This window comes from Malurus melanocephalus, unplaced genomic scaffold (assembly GCF_030028575.1).
Source record: "Malurus melanocephalus ecotype Western Australia unplaced genomic scaffold, MMel_1.1 scaffold_14, whole genome shotgun sequence".
NCBI lineage: Eukaryota > Metazoa > Chordata > Aves > Passeriformes > Maluridae > Malurus > Malurus melanocephalus.
The window spans coordinates 2,181,606-2,194,703 of NW_026623246.1; the positions used below are offsets into that span (position 1 = coordinate 2,181,606).

A 13,098-nucleotide genomic window follows, 5' to 3' on the forward strand; every position below is an offset into this window, starting at 1 on the left:
ACTACCTAGTTCCTACCATGATTTGATATACAAAAATCACAGCTGGAAAAAAAAAATAGTAAATTAAGGCAAGTTATTCCTGAATTGCTTAATCAGTAATCAGAAGTGACTAGTCAAAATGCAGCCAATGTTTTCGTACTGAAGTTTGGATCTTCAGGATAAGGCTTTATAATATGAAGTGACTTATGTTTGCATAAGTCTGTAAAATGTACAATGTGACAGCACCACATAGAGGCATGAGATTTTACTCCTGATTTTTTAAAGRGAGATGATGAATGAATTTACTGGCACATAAATGATACTTTCCAATGATTAATTTTCATTTGTGTTTGCTTTTAGGCCTCCTGAGCCATGTTGTTTTCTTTAAGTCATTAGGCACTAGACTCACTCTAGGGAAGCTTTCACACACTTGAGGACATATCTACTACCTTTTGATAAATTATTTTGCTAGTCATTTTTATGTAATTTATACTAGTGTCTCCTTGCTTTACTGGTATAGACCCACCCATGCAGGCATTGACAGTCGTTCTTCAGAGCCACATTAGGAGTTGTAGGTGTTAGTTTCCATGACATCTTAAAATGGTGTGCAGGTCCATCTAAGTCTCAACGGAAAGAGTATATATATGTGCACAAGAGATGGAGAAGTGTGAGTCCAATAGAACTCTTTTTTTAATCAGAAAATCAGGCAGTAGGGGTACACTGGGGACCCCTAAGGTAATTGCTAGCTAGAAATTTGTCACTGACAGTAGTGAGAACCTAAGTTAAATTTGTCCCTCTTTTTCTTCTCTAGAAAAACTAATGGTGACTTAACCCTTTCAACCCTGAAAGGACAGCCCACCTCCCCTTTGTTCTCTCCTTCTCCTTCTCCTCTCCTTCTCCTTCTCCTTCTCCTTCTCCTTCTCCTTCTCCTTCTCCTTCTCCTTCTCCTTCTCCTTCTCCTTTCTCCTTCTCTTTCATTTGCAGAACTTAATTTCTGATCTGCAGGCTTTAAACACTTCTGTTACTGAGTGGGAGCTACTGAAAGTCATCATATAAGTTGACTTCCTAGGGGACAAAAGCAGTTTGTCAACAGTGTACTTCATCACCATGACTGCATTCAGATATGCAAGATACTTCTTATTCTCCGTCTCGGAATATGTGAAGTTTTTGTATAGAAACCCCAAACCAGGGAAGCTTATGTGTTTCTCTCATTGCTGTTTGCACTGTAGAGATGATGTTTTCTAATCCAGAAGGGAAGGCTGCCTGTTACTCCACTCCATCAGTGACATCTGTCCTTATTGGGCAAATAGAAGCAAAGCTTCATTTTAGCTTCCATTTTGTTGCAGCTGCCTTCTAATGCTTTGTTGTAATTTGAGAGAATATAAAAAGTAAGTGACTTTCTGCTAAGCTATGACTTTTTGCTACTGCCTCCAAAGCAGTCATTGTCCCTGGATCCTTTCAGTTTGTTTCTTTCCTGTTCTTGATCTGTGCCATCAGCTGCAAGGCCAATGTGCCACAGCTATTATCAGTCCTGTCAACATTAATGAACACAGTACATTAAATTTTCCAAAGCACATCAACAATGTGTCKTGCCATTCAGGCAGCAGAGTGAAAAACGGAGGTGTTCTGAGAAAATATTTTAAAATGATAGAAAATCATGGGAAAAAAAGGACTCACAGAAGCAATTTTTCATCCTGACACATCACAGACTCAATTGTATCACTCCTGAGTTTGTATTTAAAGACCTCTAGCAACATGAATTTGATGGCATCCTCAGGCTATCTTGGTACCCTGGGCAGAAAGAAGTTTACTGTCAGAAAGTTATTTTCTAACTGCTGATATGTCTGTTTATAATTTAAATTCATTCCTATTCACCATGGACATAACAGATCATTCCCTTCCTCCTCACAGAACCTTTTTTCTGTTCTTGAAGACAGTTGTCATGCCTCCTTGCAGGCTGCTTTYTTCAGGCTAAACAAGTTCAGTGCATTTTGCCTTTATCCATAGTTAAAGTTTACTTATAATTATGATGATTCCCAGTTTCTATTGCCAGACTTTCTGCAATCAGACCATACCCTTCTGGAGGTCTGGTGTGGAGGAATGGGTGGTATATTCCAAGGGAAGCTCTCCAAATGGATCTGAAGGGCTGCCAGAGGTCATTGCTGGCTGTGCCTCTGTTCCTATATCCCAAAGTGATAAACAGAATGACAGTATCATGACATTTATTGAATGGTTTTCAGCTTGTGAACTGGAACAGAGAGACACAGTTCTTGTATAATGGGAGAAAAATGTGCAGTTTGATGGGAAAAAGTAAACCAAAATTTGGAAGCATCAGCCATAATTGTTGTTTGGGAATTGTTGCATTAGTCTAATGCTGCTGTCCAAATCCTTTCATTCTTCTGTAGAATATTTTTGGTCTGAGAGATGAGTACTACAGTCAGAAATTTTCCRTTTTTCGGAAGTGTATGTCTCATGACCACCACACAAAGGAACGATTTCAYAGAAACAAGAGGCAACAGAGGTAACAGTTTCATGCTGAAACRGAGCCAATCTTTGCAGTCTGTAACCTTCAAGATCGAAGATGAAAAACGCAAAGGATTGATTTAAAAAAGAAAAATCCCTAAAGTGACCCAAAAGGTACAAAGTACAGACTTAGGAAACTCAGACAGCATATTAACAGTCAATTGAAACATCCAAGTGTCTTGTACATTATTTTAGATGCAGCTTTTGGAAAGTCTTCTCTCGTTACATCATGCCTCCTATTTCTTCCATGCAATGTGCAAAATATAGCCTACTTCAGCAAACCTAAATTTAGTTGCAAAGATTTTAAATATGCTTTGGAGATTAAGAACTTGAGTTTTAGTGTCTGTTTAGAACTGAAGCTCTAGCAAATCTATAAAATTCTTTTAAGGGATTATTTTAATTAGTGGCTTAACTGGAATCAAATCTTTGGTCCACTAGGATTTTGTCATTGTTATTATGGACCAGATGATAAGCATTCCTCCAGTACTGTATTTCCTAAAAAATCTGTGTCCTGTATAAAATATTTTCTTTGAAAGGTACATTGAAAAGTATGAGCTCTTGCATCCAAAAAAAAAAGAAATCTGGATACTTTAATTTTCCATTAACAAGAATAATGTTACTCAGCAGTCCATTTATACACTGGACATTTTGTGGATCATACAACTTCCTCCTGTCTTTGTGAAATTGTACTGGAGAAACCTCTGCCAATGTTTTTGCTATGAAAGAATGCAGATGAGCTTAGCAGAGCTATGCCTCATGTTGCCTCAACCTAAGATGATTAATCTCTTCCTTTCCTATTGTGGTATTTCTGGTTATGTTAGAAAACCCCGYTCTCTCTAAACTAACTTGCCCACATATTTGAGTCTTTTCTACTTTTTAAATTCTTTTTTWAACTTTTGTTACTGCAATTACCACCTCATCCAACTGGTAGATTACAGCACTCATGTAAATATGTGATTAAATTTTTACTTGCCTATTCTTTAAGGTCTTTTAAATAATTTGAAAATATTTCAGAAATTTTGAGAATAACCCTTGATATCCCTTAGAAATAATTTCTTSTTGTATTCACAAACAGGGGATAACCATCTATATGTTTGCATAAGCACATTCACATGTATGCATCAATGTGTTTATATATGTCGTATGTATATGTAACATTAGTTACATAAGGTACTTTCAAAGCTCTGCTTTGGCAAAAATGTTCCTAAGAACAGGAGGGAACTTAGAAAAGCTCTTTTTCCACCTAAGTTTGGGGTGTATAAACTSAAGCAGTGCCCTTATTTTGGGCCTTGAAATTTCCCTTATCTCTCAGATTAAGTGACCAATACCTATGCTTTTCATGGTTCAGATCTAGAGCAGAGGGACACCTGAAATCTGCTGGACTCTGCTGGACAGAGACAGAACCAATTTCAGCACTAAGCACAGCAACCACAAACAAGCTGTTGAAGATCTCGGCCAGCACTCTTTTTGGTGCCCACAGTTTGGCACAGTAWCCTTCTGGTTAGTTATCCTCCTTACAGAGAAAGCTGGAGGTCTGTGTTCAGCACTTCCTGCCCTCAGGACAGACGTAAGTACTCCACATATTCTTGCCCAAATAAGCTGTGTATAGGTCTTGCACAAATTGCTGAAATTTTTTGGGGAAGTGGGTGATTTAAGAGGATCAGAGCTGTCCCTGTCCTTACCATTTGCTATTGGCACAGTAAGGGTGGTTCACACTGACAGTTGTGTGACTTGGGCTGCCCTTTGGGAGTGCCTCCACTGACGGTAAGCAGAACTGATTTTCTTAACTCCATATCATGCTTTTAGGCCATACAGTGGGTTTGTGATGTCTAAATAAGGCACCAAAATTAAGGCATGCAAATCTGGCCCTTTGGGCACCAGTTTAGAAGCAGAGCCAAACTCCTTCAAAACTTCTCATCTGATTTTGCTTCTGGCCACAGTTTTTTTTGAGCCAGGCTTTCATTTTAGAGTAAAAAATATTTTTTTACACATTTTCTGGACTTTATTCAGGAGAAGTGGGATGCAATAATACACTTAGCAGGCATATAAATAATCTAATAYGTCATCGCTTCACTCAGCTAATTAAAATCAGAATATCATGATTACAGTTAAGATCAAATTTAAAAAATCAACAAATTCAAATATTTAGCTCTCCCCATTGTTGTGTTAGGTAATCAAAATAAATTATGAGACTGGCATTAGAGRCAATTACTTTCTGACAGTCCTGCTGTGAAAAATTTTAGGGAGACAAGACTGGTTTAGTCTAAAATCCAAATTTAGCTTCTTGCACTAACTTAATTCATAAGGTTGAATAGGTTACTACATCTTCCTCTCAAGAAATCATTCTGGTTTTAGTTATTTGCAAATTAAATTTTTTGTCTTAGATTACCATACATGCACAATTTCTATGTACACAAGGCATATGCTCTTATTYATAAAGAAAACTGTGGRAAAAAAACCCCMAAAAAACTAAATGTGTCTTTCCAAAAGCAAAGATCAACTTTTGCTTAACTCTTCAGTAATTTTAACTGATACATCTGCTGCTTTATATATAGTATTAGAAAAGCTTTAATGATTTTGGGCCCCTCACTACAAGACATTGAGTGCTGAAGAGARTCCAGAGCAACAAAGCTGGTGAAGGGTCTGRAGATTAAGTCCTCTGAGGAGAAGCTGAGGGAGCTGGAGGTGTTTAGCCTGGAGAAAAGGAGAGTCAGGGGAGACCTTATTGCTCTCCACAACTGCCTGAGGTAGGAGGTTGTGGCCAGATGCGGGGTGGTCTCTTCTCCCAGGCAACTGGTGACAGGACAGGAGGACATGGYSTCAAGCTGTGCCAGGGGACCGCATTCTTCCATCAGGAAGAATTTCTTCACAGAAAGGGTTGTAAAGCATTGGAATGGACTGCCCATGGAGGTGGAGTCACCACACCTGGAGGTGGAAGGGACTGGACGTGGCACTTTGTGYCATAGTCCAGCTGACAACGTGGGGATCAGTCAAAGGTTAGACTCAGTGATCTTAGAGTTCTTTCTAACCTAAATGATTCTGTGACTCTGTGATTTCAAGCATTGTGGAATATTATTAACAAGTCATCTATGTGGAAAAAAATTTAGGTTTCATTCTACTTTTGCAGAATTAATGTGATTAACTGCACATGTCATAAGTGCTTCCAAAAAATATGGGATATGTGAAGACCTCTATCAGGAAAGCATAGTCTTTAAACCTCTAGATGAGGTAATGGACATGAGACCCATAAATAGCAATTTTTTTTCCTATTAATCTATTATAAATGGTTTAAGGCATTGTGTTAATTAAAGGAAAATTTACATTTCAATAACTCCCTGATTGATTGATTGATTGATTGATTGATTGATTGATTGATTGATTTATTCCTGGCTTTGTAGGAAAAGGTATGGGTAGCTTCTATAGCTTTAAAAAATAGTGATGATTTTGACCCACAATACAAGTTCTTTCCCAGTATTCATGATATTTAAATAACTACTGTGTTCTTGAACTTGGAACCCAAGACCATGTTAATCACTGASTTGTCAGTGTGATAGAAAAACTCTGAAAGAGCATGATTTCATCCCATGCAAACAAATTATAACAATTCAACTTTTAAGGTAATAACATGTTTTATGTAATATATAGCACTATACCTGCAWTTTATGCATACTAAATAGTCCTATGCACATCCAAAAACATATATGTTTTTAGGAGCAACAGACGAAGACATATTGTTTTAAACTAGACATTATTTATACAGAACATGGTTTTAATTTCATTCATTTCAGTAGAGCTCAGTTGTAAATACATTTAGACACCTACTTTTCTGGACTCAAGTCTTTTCACCCTTAATCTGTTTGGTTCTTTGACAACCTGTGTGATATGGTGGATGTTTTTACCTTTGTTTCCCTTCTCAAGGAAAGTGCAGGAAACTGCCATTTCTTCATTTGCCAATCCATTGTATAAAGACCTTTGTTCATCTGGGAAAATAAAGGTAAGTAGCAAGAGCTGCTTCTACATGTTCAGAAAAATGGGAGGTTGTAGCCTTCCAATAGTTTTCCATTAAAACGTTGTAATCCCTTAGTGAATGCTATTTAATAAAAGAAATGAGAATGAAAAATTGACTCAGTACTCAGATCAGTTCCAGTGCATTTTCAAAACTTACAAATATTTTAAAACAGCTCAGTTTTGACCACTTTTCAACGTTTGTAACTAGTATGACTATGGGCTGATGATTTGAAGGAAAGAAAAAAGGAGTTTTGGATTAAATATTTACCCTCACATAGATAAGAAGCAGCTCATTGGGACTCGTCTCCTTTTGTATATGGGGAAAAAAACAAACAAAATTCCAGGAAAAGCTATCCAACCAAGCAAACATCCAACAACAGAAGCACAACAACAACAATAAAAAACACAAACTGCATGATTCAGCATCCAAGTTACCTTTGCACACTCACTTAACTTTAACAAAATAGATTGTAATCCTTCCCAATACCTTAAATGTGCATCATGGTTCCCAAAATTCACCTTGACACTAAACAAATGACTGGTCAGACATTTCCCTAGTACCATTTGCTAATCAGAATTAAGGGATTTACTGCTACAGTAGCAAAGAAATTTTTGAATAAAATATATATCTAAAAGTGAACATATTGCAGCAAAAGGCTTCTTCAAGGCAAGATTTAATTATCAMATTACAAATATATCAAAAAATCATATCTTACATTTACCAAGAAATAGATGATTGACCTGAAATAAATATGTCTCTGATATTTTGTTTATAATTCAAAATAATATAGACAACATCTTGGAGTAAAAAAAGAAAAAAACAAATTAAAATGTCTTCATTTTGAGACTACCCTTATTAGGATTGAAAAATCTAGGCTTGGCTTGAAATAGAAAATAAAACTTCCTTGTCCTWTGCACAGTCAATAATATAAAATTCCACTGCAGCTTTGAATAGGATTAACTATGACATGCCATTTAYTTTCTATAAAAGGGTCCTTACACCTGGTTTTAGAGACATTAGATCAAATAAATTCACTTATAGGTTGGAGTTTGTGAGAGCTCCAAGTTGGAAACATTCCCATCACAATCATGTCCAATTTATCAGGACATTTTTATTTTAGTTAAAATAGATTCCTGACAGGCYTCATTTAATAGCAAGTTGAAAAACAGAAGCACAGAGTCAGGAGAGACATTTTCATGGAAGACAGCCTCAGGCATTGTGATTGAAGTCCAGCTATGTACCAGCATTTCCTCTATTTTCTCTAAGATTAGGAAAATACCTGTTTACACTAATTCTTCTTTTTAAAAGAATACAGAAATTATGAGTTCTCTCTGAGTCTGATGAGACTTAAATCTGAATGGTATATCATTAATCAAAAGATATGACAAAATGTGAGCAAAATCTCTCTTCTGCAGCTGAATATTCACAATTTATGCACTTATGGGAGTCTGTGTTTCATAAAGAACAATTCTCCTGGACCTTTCTGAACACAAAAACCATGTGGGTTTAGCATAGCTACACTCTTGCTCATAATACTGCCTTATAATTTTGAATCCATGGAGTGTGTTACTCAGACAGCCACATGGCAGAATATACTATTTGCAGCTCACTAAAAATATTCTGAATCAGTTTTTTTCTTTTTATAGTCTCCTGGATATGCCACCTCACCTGCTGTTCAAATCAGTGTTTCTACATGGCATGAGGTATGTAATAACACATTTCTAGGGTATGGTTTGGGCAAKTAAAGGAAATCCATTTGCAAAAGAAACGGAAAAATGTCACTTAAAGTCAATGGTGTATTTCTACTTATAAATCTTATAAATCTGAGAAAGATTACTAGGACAGAATTGGCTGGCAAAGACCTCAAAGTAACTATTTTATTAATGTTGCTCATCATGGCTACTTGTTATTTCAATATTGTAAATTCAATCAGTCTGGGCAGATGCTGAAGAAAATGTTTGAGCTACTGAAATCCTTACCTGAAGGGTTTGTATTACCTATTTGCTCCTCCATTTCTCATTCCAGGAAATTAGAACCATTTCCTTGAATTAAAAGGAAATTGCAATACCATGCAGCAAAATTAGTGACCCATTGCAATTTCACTATTGTACACAGATTGTCCTAAAATAATATTAAATGTATATTAGAACAAGGGCTGTGGAGACAAGGGAGAAAAAGGTGGAAACAGATGCAGAAGGAGGTTAAATTACTTGATCAGGTGTATGTGGCAGGTAATTATTTTGGCGGAGTTATGCTAACTTTTATCAGCTTAAAGCCTGGGCTAAAAATATTTAAAAATTTTATAGTTTTCTTTAATATGTTACTAGATAATTTAATATGTTAATAGATAATGGATSTATAAATATTTGTATGTGCATTTAAAAAATTAATTGAATTACTAGGTTTTTAAATATCATTTTATCTTTTTTCATTTCGTATCCATTTAATGAAGAAGTGAATGCTACTTCTTTTCCAAATCCTCTCTATGGTGCAGAAGTAGAAGACATGGAGAAATTATGTAGTTCTTTGAAAACAGCTCTACATTTCTGTAATGCTGACCACAGTGCTACTGAGAAATTTAGCTTAGAGCGTGGAAACTGGTGTGTTCAGGAAACCATATTTCTGCTGAATAGGTTGGTGTCCCGCACGGCTGAAACTTATGTCAGCCCATGCCTCCATAAGAAGGATACCAGGGTGGAATTCTGGAGTGCCTTATGATTTTGATTGTCATCCTCTGAGGTACCAGACATAGCTTGTAACAGTGTTTACACTTTAAATAACCTGACAAAATGTCATCTTCCATAATACCCACTTGCATTACATGATCGTCATTTTTAGCTTGAAGGCTTAAGTGTTCCTGCTGTGCTTGTGTTTTCTCCCTTACTGTATTTCTACAGCCTGCTTAATTTTAAACCCATTGGCAAGTTTTAAAGTTACTAAACTCCTACAAATGGCATAAAAACAGACATCTGCATTGTAGATGGTATCTCTGCTAATACCTTCATTCAGGGAAAGCTGAATTGCTTGACATTTATTAGACTTTTGAGACTCCAGAAAAGCATATTGGTGTCTGGCTTCATTCCATCATGCACAGGAATTCTTGGTTTGGGTTTGGTGGTGTTCTGTTTTTCYTTCCCTTTTTCTCCATAGCATAACTGCAACCTTTATCTTTCTATAGATCTATATATTTTCCTATATACCTATATATTGTTCTACCTGGGTGTCTTGCCAATTGTTGGGGGCAATTTAATGAACACAGACACCAATAGAARGAATGGTTTTCTTTTACTATGATTATTAAGGCAACACAAAATAGTACATTCAATAAAACTACATGCTTGGCATTAGCAATAAGCAAAAATAAGCAAGATAAAGCACCTAATCATTACTATACAAGAGAAAGGATAGTGACTGCAAAAGATACATCACCAATTTTGTCAGTACTTTACCATCCTCTAGAGCCAGCTGTTGCTGGGGAGCCCCATTTTGCAGCGAGGACCTGGAGAACCCTTCCCAGGAACCGGAAAAGTCCTACGCGGTGTATCCACATAGGTGAGGTCTCCAAATTAGCCCTGAAAGTGGGTCCAGCTTTTATAGGCCSAAATCAGCAAGTCAAAGCAACTGGATTATAATTTTAGCACAGAAACTCCTGGATCTGAGAATCACCTCCCAGCCAGCCAGGGCCARGGCTTGGCCAGAGCCCAGGCCTTCACTGGGGGGGAATTCCCCTAAAATGCCTGACAAACAAGCCTCTATTCATGTCACTTGGGAAAGTTTCTTAAAATGATACATTTCTTGCAAGTAAGGTTATAAAGAGATAGCATTAGCATCTTTGTCATCTCTTTTCAGCTAAATAACACTGCTGATATTTGTCACACAGTGCCCAGGATCCCTCTTGTGAGCCAGCTCTGCTTGAGGCCTGCTGCTCATCATTGGGGCCACAGAACTCTTTTTGACCTAGGTTGTTTTTTTTGGTTTTTTTTTTTTGTCTGACTGGCATGTTGTTTTAGAAGTACCAGAAGTAACAAGGCATGCTTGTTTGCACATCATTCTGCCCATACCTTCCCAGCAATATGCTCAGTAAGTGCCTCTCTGCTGCATTCATGCACACACCTCCCCTAATGCTGTTGAGTTACCAAATGCTGTTCATTAAGTTTTTAAATAAGGAACAAGAGAATCACACATGCTGTTTTCTTTCTGAAACAAGATTAATAAGACTGAAACACAGAGTTTTCTTATTATATTTGTACCTGTTAGGTTGAGACACAGAGAATACATTTGATCCAGGGAAGTGCCAAGTACCTCCAGCTCCTGAACTTTGATATTTTGATAATCTGTGTGAGAGGATTGATCTCTGCATTATAAACAGATATTGAACATTCCGACATGGTCAAGCCCACGTACTAAAATTCACATTTATTCTGAATAGACGAGCACTGTTTGAAGAATTTCAGACACTAAAATGCTGGTTATGCTATAGTTCTTACCATTCATTGTGTCATGCTATTTATATCTGTAAAAAATTACAACAATAAAAAGGATATGATTAACAAAGTTAAATTTTATCACATTCTCCCTTAAGAAACAAAACATACTTATTTTATTATTTATGATATTCATATTTTAATGTACCAAATAAAAGTCTATGATTMTAAAGACCTATTGTAAAAGAAATCAAAGAACATCATATTACTCATCAGTAATTATTTCCTGCGAGAACTGTGRCTCTTCTGGATTATTTCTGAAACAAGGTAGGCCTTTTGCATAAATAAGTTTCCGTTTTTATAATTGACACAATGTGTACAAAGAAATATCTGAAATTCAGACTTTTAATATTCCTGAACTTCAATAATTGTTTACGCTTTTATTTCATGAAGAATTACAGATTTAATTATATTCAATATATGGTTATTGTCTCAGGTGACTAACAGCCCCAGACAGAAATGTTTAAGACAAAAATTTTACTGTTTACTTAATTTTCTGAAGATTTTCAATACTTTGAATGCAATTCATAGAATTCATAWTTTCATTCATACTTTCCACAATTTCAATTTCAAAATCCAAAGAATAAGTATAAAGGAAATATACAATAAAAATACTATTTAAATTTTCTACMTAGATTTCTTACTTCCTATTTATAATATCCCCTGACTAATAACGCTCTGCAATCTTATGCTGCTATTGTCATAAGTGTAAAGTAATGAAAATTATTTGTTTCCAAGTGACCTGTTTGCTGGGAATAAATTGGAAGATGGACACTCTATACAGATGATGAATACTATATTTAGTCTAATTTAAACATGTTTGTACATCARTGATCCAAGGTAACAGTAGAAATAAATTACAAGGCATACTTTTAACAAAACACAACTTTCATTGTGTTCAATATTGTTTTCTCRGAGTTGTTTTGCTCCTGAGGTCTCACAATCATAAAGAATACAAGAAACCAAGTCTCAGATTTGGCTAATCTTCATTTCAACACAATATATATTTATGGTACATATCAATAATCATATTTCACACACAGAATACCAGATACTGTTTTAGAAGGGGTCACTGTATTTGCAGGTTCTTCCAATTTTTGCCTTGACATCTGCTCCTGGCTGCTACTTTGCAGTTTTGGAAGAGGTGTTAAAGGGCAGCAGGATCTTAAATTGTTAGCAAAACAGTAAGTACAACATGTGACTGTGTACCTTTCTCCTTGCCAGTACTGAGGGGCTCAAGCCTTGTGCAGAGTTCCCCTTAGGTTTTGTGGTTGCACTGGTTCAGCTGTACCTGTGTTTTGCACTGTTGCCCCATGCCTCCATGTTTTCCTGCATCTGCTGGCCATTACAATGGCTATGCTCATGGATGTGGTCCAGATGTTTGCTGATGGTGACTTTCTCTCACTCTTGCTCCGTTTCACCAGTAGCAGCCTGATGAATACAAAGATGATAAAACTGTTTAACCACATGATCCAGTTTTGAAATTATAGTTTTATCTAGAGGATGGGTTAGATGGCATCCAGAAGTACTTTTCAACCTTAATCTGCTTGCAGCCCTATGATTCCACGGTGCTGGTGGCATTCAATTTTTCCTTGAGAACATTGTCCACATTAAGTTCTGTCTCCAGCTTGTGTCATGCACATGTCTGCTGAGACCATTCTGAAGTCAAAGGTGTCCTCAGCTCCCCCTCACAGTTCCTTCGTCATTTGCTCAGCTGTGACTGAGGGTCCAGTGCAGCTTTTGACTTTTTCATTACCTGTTTCTGTAACTCACRCAGCTGGTGACAGGCTCTTGGATAACTTAGAGCTTTGATCTGATCCGCTGCATCCAAATCAGATGTGCTGCCATGTATAAACACTGGAGCTACAAAAAAGTCCACTTTTTGTAGCCATCAACTTGGCAGGGGTTGAATTAATCATGTCCTCAGTTAGATGCCTKCTCTAGAATGCAGTACATTGAATTCTAGCAGCTCCTAATTATCTCTATCCCCTGCAAAGACAGTCTAGATAATACGTCTGCAATGGAGATGTCCAGATTAAATAATATGAATCCCATCCATACTGTTTTAATTAAGTCCAAATTTTATTAATGCATGTATGTAAT

General features: G+C 36.6%; 1 protein-coding gene across 1 annotated transcript in view; it reads left to right on the forward strand.

The window, feature by feature from the left end:
• Positions 1-9,229, forward strand: part of MALRD1 (MAM and LDL receptor class A domain containing 1) — a 211,258-nt gene extending 202,029 nt beyond the window's left edge. The window contains 3 exon segments of the mRNA XM_057384351.1: positions 6,421-6,496; positions 8,158-8,213; positions 8,947-9,229. Of these exon segments, the coding sequence (XP_057240334.1) occupies positions 6,421-6,496; positions 8,158-8,213; positions 8,947-9,229 (415 nt within the window).
• Positions 9,230-13,098: the final 3,869 nt, after the last annotated feature.